This window comes from Chionomys nivalis, chromosome 8, assembly GCF_950005125.1.
Source record: "Chionomys nivalis chromosome 8, mChiNiv1.1, whole genome shotgun sequence".
NCBI classification, from domain to species: Eukaryota; Metazoa; Chordata; class Mammalia; order Rodentia; family Cricetidae; genus Chionomys; species Chionomys nivalis.
This window is the reverse complement of record NC_080093.1, coordinates 23,121,787-23,144,721: the sequence shown is the minus strand read 5'-3', so window position 1 is coordinate 23,144,721 and position 22,935 is coordinate 23,121,787. Positions and strand designations below refer to the sequence as shown.

At 38.1% G+C, this 22,935-nt stretch overlaps 1 protein-coding gene across 2 annotated transcripts in view; it reads left to right on the top strand.

Annotated features, from left to right (window-relative positions):
• The window catches only part of Tnks2 (tankyrase 2), a 60,763-nt gene that overhangs the window by 12,471 nt on the left and 25,357 nt on the right, over positions 1 to 22,935 (top strand). For both annotated transcript variants that reach the window (XM_057777819.1, XM_057777818.1), the window contains exons 3-16: positions 1,442 to 1,537; positions 2,117 to 2,153; positions 3,092 to 3,167; positions 3,697 to 3,791; positions 5,855 to 5,921; positions 9,535 to 9,721; positions 10,927 to 11,048; positions 13,670 to 13,761; positions 13,846 to 13,924; positions 17,277 to 17,448; positions 18,749 to 18,828; positions 20,238 to 20,383; positions 21,066 to 21,231; positions 22,408 to 22,627. In XM_057777819.1, the coding sequence (XP_057633802.1) occupies positions 1,442 to 1,537; positions 2,117 to 2,153; positions 3,092 to 3,167; positions 3,697 to 3,791; positions 5,855 to 5,921; positions 9,535 to 9,721; positions 10,927 to 11,048; positions 13,670 to 13,761; positions 13,846 to 13,924; positions 17,277 to 17,448; positions 18,749 to 18,828; positions 20,238 to 20,383; positions 21,066 to 21,231; positions 22,408 to 22,627 (1,635 nt within the window). The remainder of the gene's footprint in view (positions 1 to 1,441; positions 1,538 to 2,116; positions 2,154 to 3,091; positions 3,168 to 3,696; positions 3,792 to 5,854; positions 5,922 to 9,534; positions 9,722 to 10,926; positions 11,049 to 13,669; positions 13,762 to 13,845; positions 13,925 to 17,276; positions 17,449 to 18,748; positions 18,829 to 20,237; positions 20,384 to 21,065; positions 21,232 to 22,407; positions 22,628 to 22,935) is intronic.

The window sequence follows — 22,935 nt, the reverse complement described above, 5'->3', positions numbered from 1 at the left end:
TAACTATTCTGAATCTAATGTGTCTAGTGTTGTCTTTCTACCAGGCTGAACTTAGATTTAAGTCTGTTCATGATTTAATCTATCTTTTTTTTTTCTCTCCAGCCCTCAAACCATTCGTTATTGCATGTCTTTTCTTAAAACTCTTAAAATTCTGTGGGAAATAGGGAAAAAAATCATTCTCTAGAAAATTGTGTTCTCTTGAGAGATAAGATGCATAAAGAACCAAATAAAGGCAGCTGAACATGGTGCCTTTTAGTCCCAGTGCTTGGGAGGCAGAGGCAAATGATCTCTGAGTTCAGGGACAGCTGGGGCTACACAGAGAAACCCTATCCCTAAAAATCAAACAAAAGAACAAATAAAGGCATGGTGGAAATGAACATTGCGTATTAGAAGATAATGGCTAATGGTGTAAATTAGAATGCTGGTCAAGTTTATCACCTAGACACAAGTAGAGTCACCTGGCAAGACCAAACCCCAATTGAGGACTGCCTCCAGTAATTTTCTTAGTTCTTAGTTGATGTAAGCTGGCTCAGCCCACTGTGGGCAGTGCCCTTTGAGGCAGTTGAGCCCTAGCTGTGTTTCTTTATTTTCATAAGTAGCTAAACAAGACAATGAGCAGTGTTCCTTCATTGTCTCTGCTTCAGTTCCTGCCCTGAGGTTCCTGCCTCAACTTCTCTTAATGATAGAATGTAAATCAAATAAACCCTTTTTCCTCAAGTTTCTCTTGGTCATGGTTTTATCACAGTAACAAACCCACAACTGGAACAGTTAGCCAGAGTCAGGTCTCAAGGCTCAACTTTCTGGCATCTTTGTACTGGAGAAATGTTAGGAAACAGAAAGGGACTTTGTGAAGAACTCTGGTTATGGTTTGAGGGTCTTGTTGTAATATAGGCACCATTCACTGAATTGCCCAGATAAGCCTTGAACTTTCCATTCTTCAAAAAACTTTTATTTTTTTTGCTTCTGTGTGTGCAAGTGCACACAAATGCATGGTTGTGTTCACATAGGTTTTAAATCCTCCAGCTCTCTGCCTGGTCTGTGTACAGCTTTGGACAGTTGATGATAGAGGAGTCTTTCTGCCATAGACAGTACTCCTGTGCAGTAAGAAAAACTTTGACCAGAGTTCCATTTTCCCCCACATACTTCTTACCACCCTTCATCACCTATCACCAGGGGAAAAATAGCCAAGAAAAATCTTTGTTGAATAGAGAAAACTTACCATGCTCTTAGTGTATTAAATAATTGAGTATGTTATATTTTCTTAAATTTATGGATTTACCATATTATCAGTATACCAAAAGTCTTTAAATAATTTTGAGAATTCTGTACTGGGACTTTTATAATTTTGAGAATGGAAGGAAGGAGGGAAGGAAAGAAACTGATTATTAGCTCAGACTGCCATGATGGCCATTTTGAAAAGTAGTGTTGCTATTTTTTGCAGTGCTTTTACAGCATGGAGCTGAGCCAACCATCCGAAATACAGATGGGAGAACAGCATTGGATTTAGCAGACCCATCCGCCAAAGCTGTTCTGACTGGTAAGTCTGTGTGCACTTTGATTGTTTCAGGAAGAGTAAAATACTTAATGGGCTAGGTAGACGTACTCCCTCATGCAGGTAATGACCTCAAGTAGAGTTTGAACATGATGTAATTTACTTACTGTTTTGCTGTCTGTCAACAGTTGAATTTGATTCTTGTCTAAAAACAATAAAGCCTTTTTTTCTTTCAAATTTGTATTTAAATTTGTCATTGTATTGACAGAAGATTTGATAAACATGTGTTGCTTCAGGTATTCAGTATATTTTTTAAAATCCCCAAGTTTTTCAGACAATTAATGTATTTCTTTATATACTATTATGTTTTTGGTATAATGATTTTTTTTAAGGAATTCTTTAAAAATACTTTATTCTAGTTATTTCAAAAGTATGGCTGTTTGAACTAGAATTCATTTCCTTGAAATCTTTTGACATTAGTACAGCTCTAGTTTAAGTTAGCAGGGTTGGTTTGAGCTATATCTACTTCATGTATCTTCATGTATTTTTGCCTTTACCTAGTATGATGTCCATTTAAGTAACTGCCATTATTTCTGATAGTCTCCCTCACCCCCCAATTCACAGGTGACTATAAGAAAGATGAACTCTTGGAAAGTGCCAGGTATGTATTACTCTTAAGTATATGTGCCATAAAAACTCCACAGTGGGGGCGGGGGATGACTCAGTGATTAGGAGCACTTGATACTCTTGCAGAAGCCTCAGGTTCGGTTCCCAGCACCCACAAGACAGCTCACAACCATCTATAACTCTAGTTCCAGAGGTTCCTATACCCACTCCTCATCTCCTTGGGCTCCAGAGTAGCCCTGGCTGTCATAGAACTTACTCTGTAGACCAGGCTGACCTCAAACTCACAGGGATCCACTTGCCTCATCCTCCTGAGTGCTAGAATCAAAGGTGTACACTACCACTGCCCAACTAAAAATAAATCTTTAAAAAGCAAATTCTTGCTAGACATCTTTAATTCCAGCATTTCAGAGGCAAAGGCAGATAAATCTCTATGAGGGGATGGAGACATGACTCAGTGGTTAGAAGCATTTGATGCTCTTGCAAAGGACCCAAGTTCAGTTCCTGGTACCCTCATCAGAGGACAAAAAACTGCCCTTAACTTCAGCTCCAGGAGTATCTGGTGCCTCTGACCTCTATAGGCAGCACACAAAACATGTATGTGTTGTATTGTGTACACACACACACACATATATAACACAAACACATTTACAAAGAACAAAAATAAGATATTTTAAAAGAAAACAGATTTCACTGTGAATCTCTGGTTCTTCACCCCAACCTCCAAATGTGATAATGGCCCACACTTGTAATCTCCATCCATGGGAGACAGAGTCAGTAAGCCTACAATGAGTTCAGGATAGCTCGAGCAACAGAGAGAGTTCCAGGACAATCTGTGCTACAGAATATGACAGACCTCATCTTTAAAAAATATTGTCTAATGCCATAAGCATGCTTTAAGAGAAGACTTTATTTTTAATGGTTATGATACATAGTATAAGCTACTAATGCATTTTTTTTAATGTGTGTTTCTAGGAGTGGCAATGAGGAAAAAATGATGGCTCTGCTTACACCATTGAATGTCAACTGCCATGCAAGTGATGGCAGAAAGGTACTTGATTTGATGATTTTTTCTTTTTTTTAGAATTTTTATCATCTGGTGATAGGAATGTATATTTATTATAAAGTCCTGGTATTTTCTTTTTAATTTTAGATAGTAATTGAGATTCTTAATAAAACTCATTGATAATGAACATTTATTGCATATTATCTCTGCAATAATGAACTTTAAAATTTATGCTATGCTTACTATATATGTTAATTTCCTAACCAAATTGAGCTGGGCGATTGTGGCATATGATTTTAATCCCAGCACTCAGGAGGCAGATGCAGGTGGATCTCTGAAATTGAGGCCAGGCTGGTCTACAGAGCAAGTCCCAGGACAGCTAGGACTGTTAAATAGAGAAACCCTGTCTCAAACCACCCCCCCCCCCCCAAAAAAAAGAAAAAGAAGTGTGTTGTTTATTAGCAATGATTAATCATAGTTAGATTTTCTTGTATTATGTTTGGGTTTTTGTATTTTCAAACATGTTATGCAGCCATTATGTGAATTTCATTAGTTTATTTGGTTACTGTTTCAGTCAACTCCATTGCATTTAGCAGCAGGATACAACAGAGTAAAGATTGTACAACTGTTACTGCAACATGGAGCTGATGTCCATGCTAAAGATAAAGGGTAAGCTTTGAACAAAAGTGAGGCCTTCTTGTTGGCGTCCTTTAATACACTATCTCCTTAATGAAAACTTTTTCCTGTTGCTGTTTAAGGAAATTGTGATCTTTTGTAAGATGCAAGTTGTTCTGAGCACCATAGGGATTTTAAAGTATTAAACCTACCACTCAGCTCGTGAAAGATGCCCCATAAATTTGAGTGATAAGTAGAGACTGATGAATGGAGTTATTAGGAGATCCTTTAGAAGATATATGCTCTGCCCATATCTTCAAGGCAAGGGTGTGATGCTACATGCCTATAATCCTTTAAGTTGGAAGAGTATAGTCAGAAGACTAAAGAGGTCAGGGCATCTTTGGCTGCATAACAGTTTCAGGCTAGCCTGGGCTATTTGGAACTGAGACTCAAAAATAAATGAATAAACAAATAGAAAGCAGACTTTAGATAAAGAATATGATTCTATAAGAAAATACAGATAGTACATTTAAGAAGTGGTAAACAAGCCAACTTTGATGACACAGGTTTATAATCCTAGCTCCTTGGGAGGATGAGGGAGGAAGATCATAAGTTGAGGCAAGCCTGGGGCAATTTAGTAAGATATTCGTGCCATGCCACCCCCAGTGAAAGGGAGGGGATGTAGCCGAGCAGTAGGACTCATGTTTTAGCATGCACAAAGGCCTGAGCTCAGTCAACAGTAACATGCACACACCCAAAGCTAACTTGCGTAAAGCAGAGGGAGATGATTCACATTGGACAAATAACAGAATTGGAGAAACTAGTTAAAAAAACAAACTAGTTTTAGAAAAGTTTTGTTTTTATTACCATAAGGAGCTCAACCTTTTTCTGCAGTCATAAGCATTTTATGATCTGAAATGAGGAGCTTGTTTTATTCTCAAAGGAGCTTAAGGAGAGATGCATTATGGGATAATACTTGTTGGATACTGGAAAGGTGGAGATGAGAAGTGAGGACAGCAGTGGCTAAGAGTGAGCACTGTGGAGGGAGCTTCAACACAGCTAGGATTTCTAACAGCAGTTGCCATTGCAGTGGAAAAGTAGAGATAGTGAAGATCTGGATGAGAGGAACAGAGAAAACTTTAGCATCCTGAAACTGAGAGTTAGACCCACAGCACATATATTGAAGTATAGGGGGGGAAATGGTTTGGCAGAAAACATTGTGCTAACTTTTAGAGCTCTTGGTTTCATGAGAATGTAGAAATTCAAGCAGAAATATTTAGTGAGTGGCAGTGAAATTGGTATTCAGGCAAGGAAAGAACTGTGTATTACCAGAAACTGCTCTGGCAGTGCTTGTGCCAGTTAGTAAAGCTCATCCCCAAGAAGAGGGAGAGAGGCTTAAAGGTAGAAGCCAGAATGTTAGGGTTATACAGTGTAAGTGTTCTTCCATTATATTACAAAGGAATTTGGCTTCAGTTTACTGAGGACTGTAGCATTTGCCTTACAGAATTTCAAAAGATATTTCAAAGAAGACCTGTTTTATTCAGAATAAATCTGAAAAGGATATGTGAGCCAGAACAACAGAAGGAAGGAAATCTATACCTAGGAAAAGTACATGTGCAGATACACAAAGAATTATAAAGCCAGAGAAAAGCTCAGAACCTTGTGTGTGTTGTGTTAACTTAGAACAGAACCAGGCGCACGCCTATATTCCCAACACTGGGAAGGCAGAAGCAGGTGGATGTCTGTGAGTTCAAGACCAGCCTGGTCTACATAGTGAGTTCCAAGCCAGCCTAAGCTATATAGTGAGACCTCATATAAGGGAAAATTTAAAAGTTAGAACCGTCTCTTCAAAGAAAGCAAGGAAGAACAATGATAATAAAACAAGAATGCCTATAAGGGATTTACCTTTATAAAAATCTGGCCAGAGTTTAGAGAATAAATTGGTTTAGAGGTTGTTTATTTAGGTTGTAACTATGTAAGCCCAAACTAGTTATGAGTAGTAGTGGTGGGGAGAAAAGGAATATGGACTTGAAAGAGACTCAGGAATTACAATTTGAAGATTGCCCTAGACTTAGGGACTCAGTAATAAAGGGCTTTTTCCCTCCCTTTCATTGCAGTGATCTGGTACCATTACACAATGCCTGTTCTTACGGTCATTATGAAGTAACTGAACTTCTGGTCAAGGTTAGTTCTTCTGTGCCTTATTATTTTCTATAATTACATAAAATGATTTGAAATGCATAGTGTTTCTGACTTATTCTTTGTTTTGGGTGCTTGGTAGAAAGTGGGAATAATTATAATCATAACATGCAGATTATTGATAAAATAGCATTTGATTGCCTTCAGATTTTTGAGATACCATGCAATGTTAAATATATAGTTGTTGTGAGTGGGGGTAAGTGGAGAGAATGGGAGGAGGGAAGGGAGTTGGAACTGGGATTAGTATGTAAAATGAAAAAGATAATTTGTTTTCTTCAAAAAATTAAAAATAAATAAAAAGTGGCACTAAAAAGGTCACACTAAAGTGTTAATTGAGATGAGGGATCAGGGACTTACCAAAATAAGATTGAAAATACATACAGAGGTCCTGAGCAAACACCAGGTTGACAACCCTTGCTAAAGAGTCTGGTTAACAGAAGACATTAATTCAGTGACTGCATTCCATGACCAGAACACTCATTATACCTAGGAACAGGGGGTACCAAATCACATCCCTGAGTTAAATAATGAAATATGGCACCAGCAGATACAAAAATAGCAACGAGGGCTAGCCAGATGTCTTAGTGGGTAAAGCCTTTTACTGCCAAGCCTAATGACCTCAGTCCAATCCCTGGGTTCCACATTGTAGTAGAAAACCAACTCCTTCAAGTGGTCTTCTGATCTCTGTGTGTGTACTGTGGCACATGCATGTGTGTGCGCATAGTAATTTAATGTGATGATAAATATACTTTTTTGCCAGGTGGTGGGGGTTGTTTGGTTGGCGGATTGGTTTGGTGTGCGCCACTACCACCCGACTGACAGTAAATGTACTTTTTTTGTTTTTTGAGACAGGGTTTCTCCGTAGCCTTGGAACCTGTCCTAGAACTAACTTTTGTAGACCAGGCTGGCCTCGAGCTCACAGAGATCTGCCTGTCTCTGCCTCCCGAGTGCTGCCACTTGGGAGTATTTTTATTGTAAATTATATTATACTATACTATACATTGTATGTATATTATACTACTGCCTGGCAATAAATATACTTTTTGAAAAAATTTTAAAGCATAACAATGTTGGCACTTGCCTTTAATCCCTCCCAGCACTCTGGAGGCAGAAGTAGGTGGATCTTCTGTGAGTTTGAGGTCAGCCTGGTCTGCATAGTAAGTTCTAAGCCAGCCAGGTTTACATAGTGAGACCCTGTATCAAAGTATCACAAATAAGTAAATAAATGTTTTTTAAAGGATAGCAAGGCATTTTCTCAACTTTAATCTTCAAAGCCTCTAAGTGCAAAAAATCAAGTAGTCTGATCTGAAGAGGGGAAATTCTGTCAGATTCATAACTAAACATCTCTGCCAAGAGTTGACTGTTATTCTTCACTTGAGAGGAATGTCAGAAACTCTAATAGACTGCCTTAAGGTTCTGTCTATAACTGGTTTTGTTTGTTTGTTTGTTTTTCAAGACAGGGTTTCTCAGTAGCTTTGGAGCTTGTCCTGAAACTAGCTCTTGTGTAGACCAGGCTGGCCTTGAATTCACAAAGTCCTGCCTGTCTCTGCCTCCTGAGTGCTAGGATTAAAGGTCTGTGCCACCACCACGTGGTCATCTGTCTGTAACTTTATTGTGATCCAGGTTTTAATGTTGGTTTGATATAAAACTAGAGAATATAAAGCTAATTGTTTTTCTGGTTTTAACTCTTGCATTTAGTTTACTTTATGTGTTGAGGAGGCAGTAAAAATATAATTGAAAATGTAAATAAGGTCCAGGGCAAAGCTCCATAGCTTCAGGATGAGTGCTCGAGATGTACCCATTCACCAAGACTGTGTGGCTTTGGGTCTGGCTAATCTCACTGAGTAATATTTTCTTTGTGACTTACTTTACAATAAAGGTTTGACTAATAAAAAATTTAGAAAGGCTTAATGGTGGTGATGCACAGCTTCAATCCCAGCACTCAGGAGTCAGAGGCAGATGCAGGCAGATCTCTGAGTTTGAGGCCAGCCTGGTCTGTAGAGTGAGTTCCAGGACAGCCAGAACTACACAGAGAGAAACCCTGTCTCGAAAAACAAAATAAAACAAAATAAAAATTAGAAAGGATATATAAAAATTGGCAGGCTGTTGACATGAAGTATGTAAGAATAAGTGAGAACAAGCTTTGGTTGAAGCCACTATAAATCAAATTTAATAAGAGTCAGCAAAAAGACCTAAGTTCACAAAAATAGCACAAAAGATGTGATGTCTACTTCATGTTTTAAACCTTCCAGAGTTTTGGGTCAGGAGAGATGATTGGGGTTAACAGCATACATGATCTTGCCTAGGACAGGAGTTTGGATGTACCCACATTATGTACCTCAGGCAGCCTGCTTCCAGAGACCTTGCCGTGATGCATGTACCCCCACACACTGACACATGCAGACACATGCAATTAAAAAAAATATTTACCTGGGTAAAAAAAAAAAAAAAACTAGAGCTTTTAAGTTGCCCAAGTATAATATGTGATGTTAGCTATTTAAAAGATTACTTTAACTCTGTGCTAATGGAAGCATAGTATTGAAGAGTCAAACCACATTTAGGAATCTTATTCTTTCAGGCTCCTCCTCCTGCTGTTGCCTTACTCTTCTTGTTCCCGTCCAGTTGTCCAGTAACAGGCTAATAAGTAAACCACAATGTAATAAAAAGCTCCTCAGCGGCCGGGCGATGGTGGCGCACGCCTTTAATCCCAGCACTCGGGAGGCAGAGGCAGGCGGATCTCTGTGAGTTCGAGACCAGCCTGGTCTACAGAGCTAGTTCCAGGACAGGCTCCAAAGCCACAGAGAAACCCTGTCTCGAAAAACCAAAAAAAAAAAAAGCTCCTCAGCAATTCAAACTAGTGATGCAGCCCAAGTCTCAGGAACGTTACTGTGTGAAAAAGCTAAACACACATAGTCTATTGTGCTTCATTTTTTATGAGATCCAAGAATACATAAATATGATACTAAAAAACCAGGGCAGGGCTAGAGAGATGGCTCAGAGGTTAAGAGCACTGATTGTTCTTCCAGAGGTCCTGAGTTCAATTCCCAGCAACCACATGGTGGCTCACAACCCCCTTAATGAAATCTGGTGCCCTCTTCTGGCCTACAGGCATACATGCAGGCAGAACACTGTAAACAAAATAAATAAATAAATGTAAAAAAAATAAATAAAATAAAAAACCAGGGCAAAAAAATGCCAATGAAAGAAGCATAAAAACATTCTGTGTCAATAGGGGTCCACACCTTTCATCCTAGCATTCAGGAGGCAGAGACAGGCGGATCTCTGAGTTCACGGCCAGCCTGTTCTATTGAGTGAGTTCTAGGACAGCCAGGGCTGTTACACAGAAAATCTCCATCTCCAAACACAAAAACAAAAAAATATGAATCTTGTTTCTTGTGGTGGAATGGATCTGTATCTTTCAAAATTCACTAAGCTATACGCATTAAGAGTTCTGCTTCCCTGCATGTAAATTATACCTGCAAAAAGAAAGGGAGATTCCTGCAAAATACCCTTTACTAAACTTGAATGTTAAGTTACACAGGGTTAGTCTAAATTCTCTTAAGAATTGAACATTAACCATACACCTTTTCTTCCCCAGCATGGTGCCTGTGTAAATGCAATGGACTTGTGGCAGTTTACTCCTCTTCATGAGGCAGCTTCTAAGAATAGGGTTGAAGTGTGTTCTCTTCTCCTGAGTTACGGGGCAGATCCAACACTGCTGAATTGTCACAATAAAAGTGCCATAGACTTGGCTCCCACTCCACAATTGAAGGAAAGATTGTCATGTGAGTATATGTTCAACATGGGTGCCATGGCACACACCTTTAATCCCAGCACTTAGGAAGCAGGTGTAGATGGATCTTTTTAGTTCAGCCAGGGCAACATAGTGAGACCCTGTCTTGGGAAAATATGCACATGCACACACCAACAAAAACGCCATATAATACTTAGCAAAATACATGACCTAAATGAATGAGTTTTTTTTCTTTTTCACAATTCTTTTCTTTTGGGAATGTATAAATAGTAAAATATTTTCTTTATAGAAGACTGTCCTGTTTCTGTTTAGCATAGGTAATTTAAATACTGTGTAAAAATATATTTGGGCTAGTTTTTCAGTTTAAGAAATATAAATTATAGTTGGATTTTACCCATATCTTTGGGTCTTGCTAGTTCATTTTACAAAAAGTTGTTTGTTGTCTTATAAATACAGTCCCTGGGTTATGACATATAATGCTCTTTACTACCTCGGCCAAATTCTATGGTTTCCTGTGTAGTTAAAGAAAATATAGTAAGAAATAAGCACTTGATTTAGATATAGTATTACTACATAGAAATGAACTATGTGAACTGAACTTACATTATTCTAACAGTAAATGATAGTGATTTCATAATTTCTCAGATCTAATAAGTAAAAGATGGTTGTGAGCCACCATGTGGTTGCTGGGATTTGAACTCAGGACCTCTGGAAAAGCAGTCAGTGCTCTTAACCACTGAGCCATCTCTCCAGCTCTCTAATAAGTAAAAGAAACTTTGAGGAAATGCTTTCTTTAATGTTGTTCATCCTGAGGAGCAACTGATGAGCCAATGTGTTTGATCCATAGTTACCTGGTAGGCATGAGCAAGACTATCTTCTACTGCTGGAATGCTAGCATAGGGGTCATGGTCACCCTTTGTAAATCCTCAGAACACTCTGGGATGCAGTAGTGTAGATGATCTCTAATCCAGTTATAGAATAGCAGCAGACCATGGAGTTTCCTTGGCCTAAATTTATGTATAGACTTGGGAATGAATTGAGCCATGACTAAAGGGAACTAGTCTGCCATTGTTAATAATAGTAATAACTAATCACTATTAGTCTTATCTATGCAACCTTAATCTGGCTATTTTGGAGATTGTTTTTAAAATAATTTCAAAAAAATACTACTATTGTGCTAGGTAAGCCTTGTTAATTGTGATAATTTCATGTGGATGCAAATGCTTCTTCTTTTAGATGAATTCAAAGGCCACTCATTGCTGCAGGCTGCACGGGAAGCTGATGTTACAAGAATCAAAAAACATCTTTCTCTGGAAATGGTGAATTTCAAACATCCTCAAACACATGAAACAGCATTGGTAACGTTTCAGACTTAAGCTTTTAAAATAACCAAAACTAATCATAATGTCTGATATTAGTGATGGCATTGTTTTTTAAAATACTCGTCTGTTGGCTGGTTGATGTTTTTGTTGTTTTGGTTTTGTGAGTCTAATATCTTACTATGTAGCCCAGATTGGCCTTGTATGTGTGGTAGCCCTCCCTCAGCCTTTCATGTTGAAATAGGTATTTGCTGCCCTGCTGAACTAAATTCAGTTACTCTAAGTAATGTAGAAAGATGGACATCCTGCAAAACATAATGCTAGTAGTTTAAGAACCTATCTAAAGGAAAAAAAAAATCCCACGTTCTTGCATGTTGGGTGTAATTTTTTATTATATATATAACATACAATTGGTCATTTGTGGTTTTCCACAAATTGAATTAAGTATCTTAGAGTTACGTCTATTAACAAACTAGGCATGATACTATGTACCTGGAATCCAGGAGGCTAAGGTAGGAGGACCGCAAGTTTAAGGCTAGTCTGAGCCACACTAACAAGATTATCTGAAATAATCAAGTGGAGGCAGGGCGTGGAGTGAGAGAGGTGACCTTTGTAGAACTGTGATAAAGTAATTGTGTGTAGTGAATTCCAGGAGCTGCCAGATGATTGGTGAAATACAGAAGCATGGTCTACCTTCAAAGTAGATATTCCAAAAGAAAATAGGAACCTCTGTAATATAAGCTTCACGATGTTCCTTAGGTAGAAGGAAATGAGTAAAGTAGGCTGCCTGGTAGATAATATGTTTTCTTCCTTATGCCTTAATATAAACTATGAAATTTGCCACTTAACGCTTTTTAAATTTATTTACTTTATGTGCATTGGGGTTCTTGCCTGCATGTACGTGTTGAGAGTGTCAGATCTTGGAATTACAGTTAGCTGCCATGTGGGTGCCAGGAATTTAACCTGGGTCATCCAGATGAGCAGCCAATGCTCTTAACTGCTGAGCCATCTCTCCAGCCCCTGCCATATCATAATTGCCAGCAAAACTATCCCCACACTTTAGGGCCAGTAAGTAAAAGACAGCTGTGAACATACTAATGAGCAGGCAGCATATGCAGCCTGTGTACTCTGAACAAAGATAATGGTTCCCATCCCAGTGCAAAGGACAGGATTTCATCACACTTCTCAGAAGCATGCATTTCTGGAGCTTTTCTGTGTAATATCAGATCATAGTGGTCTCAGGTAATGAAAGGAAAACAGCACAGATGAAAGAATGTACTGTGTGTGTGTTCCTCTAAGTATCCTGCTGTAAGCATCATGTCCTTAACTTTAAAACGTGCTAGGACTTAAATGTTCATAGGTAGTTGTAGTGCAGATTGCAGGCCATTCCCTAGGATAAACAGAAGGGTAGGACTCTAAATTGTTATGAGTATAATAAAAACTTCTTGGAAATAAACATTTTTTTTTTATTCAGAATACATGTCCTTAGTGTGTCAAAAGAACTGTGTACCTGTTAAACTTCACTCTAACGAAGGTGAAGGAATTATTTTGGTGACTACAACAATATCAAAAAATGAATCAAATGAATCAAGAGCATAATTGAGGAACTGACAAAATTTATGACTAATAGCAGAACAGGGACTGGAGAGATGGCTCAGCTGTTAAAAGTAGTGACTGCGCTTCCAGAGATCCTGAGTTCAATTAACGTAAACCACATGGTGGCTCAAACCCTCTATAGTGAGATCTGATGCCCTCTTCTGACAAAAAAGGCGTACGTGCAGATAGAGCACTCATATACATAAAATAAATACATAAATCTTTAAAAAACCAACATATTTTATAATCACTGTATGTAGATGTATAGAGCAACTTTGCTTTAAAATTTTAATCAGAATTTTTTGCCCACAATTTTCAGATTTGCATTTTGACAAATATTCACATTGATTTGGTCAATTATTAGTCAGATACTGAATACCAGTTATACCCAAGTATTATCCGGATGTTGAGATTGTAAAGATTTGTGCCATAACCATAGATAATGTTTATAAAAGGCAAATCCCTCCCTCCTTTCTCTTTTCAACCTTAATACTCAGAAATGCTGCAGCTACAGATAACACAGGTTGTGCCAAACAGGTAATTCAGCTCCTTTTTCTGCTGCAGCAACCAGTTAAGGAAGATAACACAACTTAGCAGCTAGCTCATCGGTGCTGTTAAACCAGCAGAATTCAGAACAGAACAGATGGGGTACAACCCAAACCCAGGGCTGAGGATATATAGCTCAGTGGAAGAGCTGGGCTACCATTAATGAAACTGTGGATTCAATCTTTAGCACTGCAAGAAGAAATGCCAATACTCAAGTCTTTACTTAACCTTTTAAATGTAGCGTTATTCATCCTATTAGTAGTGGCATTGTAAAAAATTGAGGACAAAGTTTTACCAGAATATTTAATAACACATAGTATTTGATCTGTGGAATTTTCCAGCATGTCAGAATTGTAATTACTACACATTCTTTCCAGTAGAAAGTCTTTTAAGAGCAAAGTTGAGTAAAAACAAAGAAATTATATTGCATTTATTATCCTTGATTGGAAACACAAGTGTTCTTAAGTGAAAATGGTTCTGTATGGTCCTTGATTAATGCTGCAATTTGAATTATTTAGCATTGTGCTGCTGCATCTCCATATCCCAAAAGAAAGCAAATATGTGAACTGCTGCTAAGAAAGGGAGCAAACACCAACGAAAAGACTAAAGAGTAAGTATACCTTTAACAGTAGATGTTGTTGATATTTTTTCGTATGGAAGATATACTTATTGTGACTGGCTTTTTCTCTTTAAGATTCTTGACTCCTCTGCATGTGGCGTCTGAAAAAGCTCACAATGACGTTGTTGAAGTAGTGGTGAAGCATGAAGCAAAGGTATAATACACCATTTCTGGTAACCTTGGTAATCCAGCCAGTTACTTTCTGTTTAGTGCCAAGCTAGCTCCTTCAACTATTCATTCTATCATAAATATTTTTTTTTCTCTTAGTTTACAATTCAAAACAATCCAGGCTGGGGAATAAAGTACTTGCCACGCAGTTGTGTGGACCTGAGTTCAGATCCCCAGAACCCATGAAGCAGGAGGTAGTAGTGCTCCTGTGACTGAACAGGAGGCAGAGGTGAGAGTGCTTAAATACTTGCAGGCCAGCTAGCCTGGCACGTGCAGTTCCCAGTCTGTACAGCCAAGGTAGAGGGTGAGGAGCCACACCTAAGGCTGTACTCTTGACCATCGTGCATCCACACACATACACACTCCTCAATACACAGATATTAGGAAGAGGTCCTATGGACAATTTCCCAAATCTATTTTTTGTTGCTGTTCGGAAATTTATGTATCTATTTGTATGTACATATTCCTGTATGTCCTTTTTGTTCCATTCCTTTTAATTCACTGATCGAAGTTATTCTTAACCTTTTCTTAATAGTACACAGAACGCTTCTTATAGCAGGCGACCAGTCCTACCCTGGTTTTCTTTTCTGACCAGCAGCTGGAATTCCTTTATTAATATAATAGCTCCTCTTATTCCCAATACAGAGTCTGTACTTTCAACCATTTCTGTAACTAAGACAAAGAACTTGAATACAAGTAAAGAAATAATTTGACTTAAAACAACATATAACCATATTGATAAATTAACATTGTTTAGTTGGCATTTATGCACAAAGCATTTTACCCATGGAATAACTACTCCATTAAAGCTGTAAATCATTGCCCAATAACTTTAAACTATAATTAGTACTGAGTCCAGAGAAATGGTTTAGTGTGTAAAGTAAGTGCTTGCGATTCAAGCCTAACTACCTGAATTGGATCTCTTGGTATCCATGTGAAAAGCCAGGTGTGGTGGCACACATCTGTAATCTCAGTGTTCTGATAAATAGGAGAGAGACAGGGAAGTTGGCCAGTTCACCAACCAGTTAGCACATTGGCAGAAACAATAAGACCCTGCCTCAACATGGTGGAAGGTGAGAACTGAGTCCCAGATGTCCTCTGACTTCCTCATGCTTACACATACACACGGACAATAAATATCAAATTTTTAATTTAAAAAATGCTCGGTAAAAGATGTACATAGCAGAAATGACAGTCAGTAGTTTCCAGTTTTCAATCCAAAGATCTTTACCACCTTCAAAGAAAATTTTTAGTGAAGATTTAGTATGTGGTACAGAAATGGAGCTTCTGTGAGTGGAGGGGAAAACAGGCCCTGAGTGGCCTGAGACCTTGTCCTCACTGGGTTTGCAGGTCAGTTTTTCTTATTTTTCCTTCCTTGGATTTCTACCCACTCAAGGAACTGCTTAAATTTTTTGGTTTCTTTTTCTGTTATCTTTAATGTCCTAATCTCCACTGGCTTCGGGAAGTTCTTGATAATGTATAAGCGTGATTTTTCCTACTGTAAATTACTAAATAAAATAAAGTTCGTTTCTGCTTGACTGCTTGGCATCCTCATTTGTCTCTCTCTGCTCTGTGCCTTCCTGGATCGCTTTTTCCTTACATGTGGCACATTACTTGAAGAGTACAGATGCATGTTGAATTTGAGTTGTGAGACTTAGTGGGACCATTGTGATTGGAGACCACTCATTTGCTTCTTCTGTCCAGGACTTCTAGTTTCTAAAAACCCGTATCATAGTGCAATGACTGAAGAAGTCCCAGGCAAACCAGCAAAAGTTGGTCACCTTAATATATATCACTCAAAGCTTTCAGGGCATGGTTTCCAAAAAATATGATTTAGTATGTGAGTAAACATTGCCCTGAACATTTTAAATAAGCTTTCAGTTCTGTAATCATTGGCACTCATATTCTAGTTTTATGCTTATTGAGCTCTTACTATGTTCATCTTGAAATATTCTCTGATGACATGAATTATTAATTGACCAATGTTTCAAGAGACACTGGTGGACATAGGATTAATTAGTTATACATTGAATTATTTCCATGATAAGGAGGCAGAATGGAAATGAGGTGGTCTTAGAGGTAGTCTTTAAAAGACACAGCCAAATTGAAAGAATTCTACAGCAGAATAGTTCTGTACCCACTACTTTGATACTATCACCAGCTATAGTATCTTACCTATTCATCAACCTGTCATATTTTTGACACATTTTCAGATTACTGTGCACATACTAAATATTCTGTGTATGCACATCAACTAAAGTTAGATGTTTAAATACAGTTTTTCTGTAGGTGCAAAATTTATATGGGATTAAATGTGCAAATCTTCAATGTTTATTTGCTGAGTTTTAACAAATCTATACCTATATACATATACAATATGCTATGCAATCAAAATCTATTAAAAAAAAAAACACAGACTAAGTGGGTAGTGGATACTGCAATGGTAGATTGTCTCAATGTGTAAGGCCCTGAATTCAATCCATAAAAGTCCTTCATCTCGGGCATTCTTTACCAAGAGCAGTAACAGCTGTTCTGAGGCTTATCTATCACAAATGCTTACTCTTTAGTCTAAGATTTTCCCATTTAGTATAATATTTTGGTGATAAAGCAGCATGTCAACAGTGCCTCTGTATTACTGGTGAGTGTTCCATTGTAGATGTATTGTATGTTTATTCACATAATATTCTACATGATACATGATATAAAAGATTAATTAAGTAGGAATGAGAATTTCAATACTAGCTCACCTCTGGACTTGTCCCTGACTGTAGTATATCTTGGAGTCAATCATAAAAATTATGTGTCTCAAAGACCTGTAAAATTTCAATGAACAGGGGGCTGGAGAGATGGCTCAGTGGTTAAGAGCATTGCCTGCTCTTCCAAAGGTCCTGAGTTCAATTCCCAGCAACCACATGGTGGCTCACAACCATCTGTAAAGAGGTCTGGCGCCCTCTTCTGGCCTTCAGGCATATACACAGACAGAATATTGTATACATAATAAATTTTAAAAAAAATTTTCAATGAACACAGCTTTTTCAATCAATGTCTAGTTCTAAATAGGGTGAATTCATAAATGCTTTAAAACTAAACATAACTTTTTTAAATGTTTAATTTACTGGACTTGGCAACCCACATATTAAACCAAACTTGGATCTTCATTCCGATACCAGTTTTCATGGATTGGGGAATTTGCACTCTAGTATTGAGGTGGGGAAAATGCCTAATTTGGAATTGGACAGTTGGTTTCTTTTAAAAAGAAAAGAAACGGAACTTTTGGTATTGGATGACTTTAGATGGTGCTCCACAGTGCTCATTTCAGTGTCTTCTGCGTTATTAAGGTTAATGCTTTGGACAGTCTTGGACAGACGTCATTACACAGAGCCGCACACTGTGGCCATCTGCAGACCTGCCGCCTGCTGCTGAGCTATGGGTGTGATCCGAACATCATATCCCTCCAGGGTTTCACTGCCTTGCAGATGGGAAATGAAAATGTGCAGCAGCTGCTTCAAGGTATCGGGTGCCTCCCTGGCGTTCTTTTTAAAGGGTAACCTTTTAAGGGTTTCACGTGTCAGGTGTTAGGTGTAGGAGTTGGTAATAAACAGAAAATTTTTGAGAAATGTTGGCCTTCCTAATTTAAAATTCTTAGCTCATTATATTTGATACTTAAATGTCATTAAATTATAATTAGGACTTGTTCAGTAGCAAATTCCGCCCAGTTTTTTTGAGTAAATACAGGATACTGTAGCACGAATTCTAATTGTTCTTAATAAATAAAACCTGGGGTCAGATATTAGAGGGTGAAAGCTGAAGGATCAGAGAAGCAGTGCAGCCACTAGAGAGACCTTTTTACCTCTATCAGTGCTCAGACTGAAGGGGTGATCTTGTCCTCAGACTGCCCTGAGCACCTGTCTCCTTTCTACCTTATATTCCTCTCTCCACCCAGCCATATCACTCCTGTCTCCACCTCCCTAGTGCTAGGATTAAAGGTGTGGGATCCCAAGTGCTGGGATCACCTTTGTGTGAGCTCTGACAGATTCAATCTTGTGTAGCCTGGGGTGGCCTTGAACTAACAGATCCCTGCCTCTGTCTCCCAAGTGCTGAAATTAAAGGTGCCTACTACTCTCTGGTCTCTAATGTCTTAGCTGTGCACTGTGGTCTTCAGGCAAGCTTTATTTGTTAAAACATAAACAAAATATCACTACAGGACACTCAAGTTATATATGATGGTGCACACCTTTAGTTCCAGTATTCAGGATGCAGAAGTAGGCACATCTCTCTGAGTTCCAGGACAGACAGGGTTACATAGATCCTGCCTTTTTTCTTTTTTCTTTTTCTTTTTCCTCCCGTTCCCCCCCCCCCACACACACACACACACTCTCTCTCTTTGTTTTTGTTTTCCGAGACAGGGTTTCTCTGGCTGCCCTGGAACTCACTATGTTGACCAGGTCGACCTCAAACTCACAGAGAATCACCTGGCTCTGCCTCCTGGAATGCTGGGATTAAAGGCGTGTACCACTGCCTGGCCTATCTGCTGGGTGCTCTTTACCAGTGTTCACACATGGCTTGGTTATAATGTAGGCAAGCTTTCACTACGGTTATGTTCTTTACACCACTAAATAGCATATTACAACTAGCATGCTTAGACATTTTGTTCAGTGTTTATTTTCAAAAGATTTAATAGCCTTAGCTTTTTCTCCTGTGGTGATTATATATAAGCCAGCAAACTCAGAAACTACTTTGTAAAATATAACTCCTTTGAATCTTGGTTTTATTTTCTATGTGGAAATTAACTCTTCTCCCCTCTTTCTAGAGGGCATCTCACCAGGTCACTCAGAGACAGACAGACAGCTGCTTGAAGCTGCAAAGGCTGGTGACGTAGAAACTGTAAAGGTAAGATACCATCTTAAATTTTTGTTAATCTTTGGTTTTTATTTTGGCATTGTTTAATCTATATGGTTACATCAATGAACCTTATTAAATAAGGACAAAAATACCAATTCTTCTTCAATAAGGAACACTGAGAAATGGGGTGGGGACCTTTAGTTTCACATAATATTTTTAGAAAATATCACATTGGCAAATTTTAGTATTCTTATAGTATAAAATGTAATTGTCTTAAAGAGCACACTTGTCCCTGTAAAAGAAGAATTTTAAGGGGCTGAAGAACAGTTCAGAACTTAGCAACACTTGCAGCTCTTGCAGAGGCCCTACATTCAGTTCCCAGCACCCAGGTGGTGACTTACAATCATGTATAACTAACTCCAGGATGTGACACCCTTTTGACCTCCGTGTACACCAGGTGCACATGTGGAGCACAAGCACACATCAGGCAAAACATTCAGGAACATAATATAATCTTTAAAAAAAATAAAATAAAAATTATTTTATGGATAAATAAGTATGAACCAGGCGTAATAGTTCACAATCCAAACAGTAGGGAGGAAGAGACAGGAAGATTAAGGCTTGAGTTATTTAGGAAAATCCTGTCTAAAAGCAATACCAAGAAAAAGAAGTTTTATGTTGTTATAGATGACACATAAAACATGCAGGTGTCTGCACAGATTCCTTCTTGTTCACTCATTTTCCCCTTCTGCCTATGGATCCATTGTTATTGTGTGAGCATAGTGTTGCCATTGCTCAGAGCCATTAGGTCTCTTCCTCGGCTGGACCGAACATTTCTCTTCTCCTACAGAGCACCAGATTGCTTGTCCATCCCATCCGGCTGCAGTCTCCCTAGAGTCACCTTCCCTCAGACTCTGTTTTGACTTGTGCTGTACACACATTGTTGTCTTACTGCTTGTGTTGTGTGTCCTGTTAGGTACAGAAATGTGTATCTAGGTACATAACCCAAAAATCTGATGTTTTGAAAGAGCAAGACTTATAATTCAAGTAATATAAATCGCAATTTGACTTATCTATTTCGTGAAGTAATAATCTGTAGATACAGATTTGGGACTCTGAAATTTTCCTCAGTGCTGCTATGATCTAGTGTGCTATTGTGTTTACCACCAAATGGAAGCTACAATGATATTCTTTGAATTTACATTATCAATATGTAAATAGTAAATTGTACCGCCTTTCAAAAAAGTAGAAGAAAATAGAAGATAAAAGCATATATGAAAGAACCAGAAGAATTTCTCAATAAATGACAAGCTAAAATAAAAATAAAAATAGTTTCTGAAATAATTTCTTTAATGAAATAAGAAAATAAGGCAGGCATTTGAAATTTCTATTAAATTGTGTTAGAACAAGACATGAAACTATGTAGCATCATGTTTGTGGTGTGTTCAACCCTACAGAAACTGTGTACTGTTCAGAGTGTCAACTGTAGAGACATAGAAGGACGTCAGTCAACGCCACTCCATTTTGCAGCTGGGTACAACAGAGTGTCTGTGGTGGAATACCTGCTGCAGCATGGGGCTGACGTGCATGCGAAAGACAAAGGGTAAGGAGCAGCTGCCAGGTCTCTCCGCTTTACTGTTATATGACCTTGGGGAAGACACAAAAGATGTTTATGATAAATGGTAAAAATACTTCTGTTTTTTAAGTGTATAAATTGTGTTCTGACATTGGTACAATAACTGATTACCTTCAGTTAAAGTTTTGTGCCGAGCATTGTGGTACACACCTGGACTCCAAGCACTGGGAAGCTAAGGCAGGCAGATCACAAGTTTGAGACTAATAAGGTCTACATTATGAGACCTTTTCTTTAAATAAATAAATAAATAAATAAACAAACAGCTCAAACTTACATTAATAGTAACTTACATAATACCTTGTCATTTTACAATTGCTAGAGATGTCGTTTGTGATGTTGATACTAATATTAATGTACTAAAGTTTTAGTGTTCGTAGAGGCAAATTTTCTTGTTACTCTCGAAATTGTTTTTGTTAAAATACACAATGCTAGATGTTGAGTCTGTATGTGAATATTATATTCTCTTCATTTAAGATATATTGAAATTCTTCCCCCAAAAAAAGTCTTTTTCTGCTTTCCATAGGTTTAAGTTCTACAGAGTATGAACAGTGTACTCCCTTAGGCAGTTCAAGAAATGTCTTTCTTTAGTTATGTATAATTACTGAGATTAAACCATGTTTTCCACCATTACTGCTTGTTTAACTTTCAGAGGCCTTGTGCCTTTGCACAATGCATGTTCTTATGGACACTATGAAGTTGCAGAACTTCTTGTCAAGCATGGAGCAGTAGTTAACGTAGCTGACTTGTGGAAGTTCACACCTTTACATGAAGCTGCAGCCAAAGGGAAGTATGAAATATGCAAGCTTCTGCTCCAGGTATGCTTAAATACTTGCTGTGGACAGTGTGAATTACCTAAAATACTCAGATTATCAAGTAACACTAATATAAAACATCACCTAATGCTGAAACTAGGTTTCAGAGAAAAATGTCAAGAATCTATTATTTTTATTATATATATATATATATATATATATATATATATATATATATATATATATACATACACACACACACACGTGTGTGTGTGTGTGTGTGTGTGTGTGTGTGTGTGTGTGGTAGTTCTGGTTGCTCTCAGACTTTCCTGTTTGGTGATCTAACCTCAAATTTCTTAACTCATTAGGTGGTTTATAAGCCCAGTTTGTTTAACAACTCTATATAATTCATGATGCTGGTCTAATATAGATAGTTATTTTGCTGTAAAATATCACACCATAGATTCATTCATAGCGGTGGCACTCGCTTTTTAATCCCAGCACTCAGGAAATAGAGGCAGGCAGATCTCTGAGTTTGACGCCAGTCTGGTCAACAAAGCAAGTTCCAGGACAGCCAGGGCTGTTACACAGAGAAATTATCTCAACAACAACAACCCCGCCCCCCCCAAAAAAAAAAAAAAAAAACAAGGAGGAAAGGAAAAGTGCAGCTAGGTGTGGTTGTGTACTCTATAGAAAACCTAGCACCTGGTGGGAGTCAGGCAGTTTTAAAGAATGGGAAAATATGATCATGTGATAATTCAATCAGTGATGGGCTACACTTTTGACAGTGGTCTCATAAAATTATAATGTAAGGACTACAGATGTATCTCAGTTGGTAGAGTACTTGTCTAGTCTGCACAAGGCCCTGGGATTTATTCCCAGCACCACATAGACAGGCTCAGTGGTACATGCCTGTATTCTTAGTATATAGGAGGTAGAGACAGGAAGATCAGTGGGTCAAAGTCAGCTTCAACTACAGAATAAATTTCAGAAGACCAGTCTATGCTGCATAAGTCTAAAATAATAATAATTTTTAAATTATATAGCTGAAAACTTTTACTGTGGTTTTTCTGTTCTTAGATACATGCTTACTAATATGTTATAGTTGCCTATGATATTTAAGCATTAATAACAATCAAGTTAGATTTAGTATGAAATAATTTTCTTTGCTCTGACAATTTTCTCAGTGACAAAAGAGACACTAATTTGCCCCCTCCCCCTTTTTTTCCTCATGCCTAGCATGGTGCGGATCCTACAAAGAAAAACCGGGATGGTAATACTCCTCTGGATCTTGTTAAAGATGGAGACACAGATATCCAAGATCTACTTAGAGGTGATGCAGCTTTGCTGGATGCTGCCAAGAAGGGTTGTTTAGCCAGAGTGAAGAAATTGTCTTCACCTGATAATGTAAACTGCCGCGATACCCAAGGTCGGCATTCTACACCTTTACACTTGGCAGGTAAGTAAGTGAAAATAGATTTAGATGGGTGACAGCTAAGATTTTGTTTATTTGGTTTTGGTGGTGAATGGTATGGGGTTTGAGATCAGAGAACAGCTTGTTAAGAGTCTGATCTTTCTATCATGTGGGTTCCAGGTACCAAACTCAGGCATCAAAAAGGTGTCGGGCTTGGCTGTGGGTGCATTTACTTGCTGGGCCATCTTTACTAGCCCTAAGATTTATTTTTACTCTTAAGTAAAATATTTACTCTAAGTAAACTTGAAAGATACAAGTCAAATTATCTACCAAAGCCTTCGTTCTATCCTAGT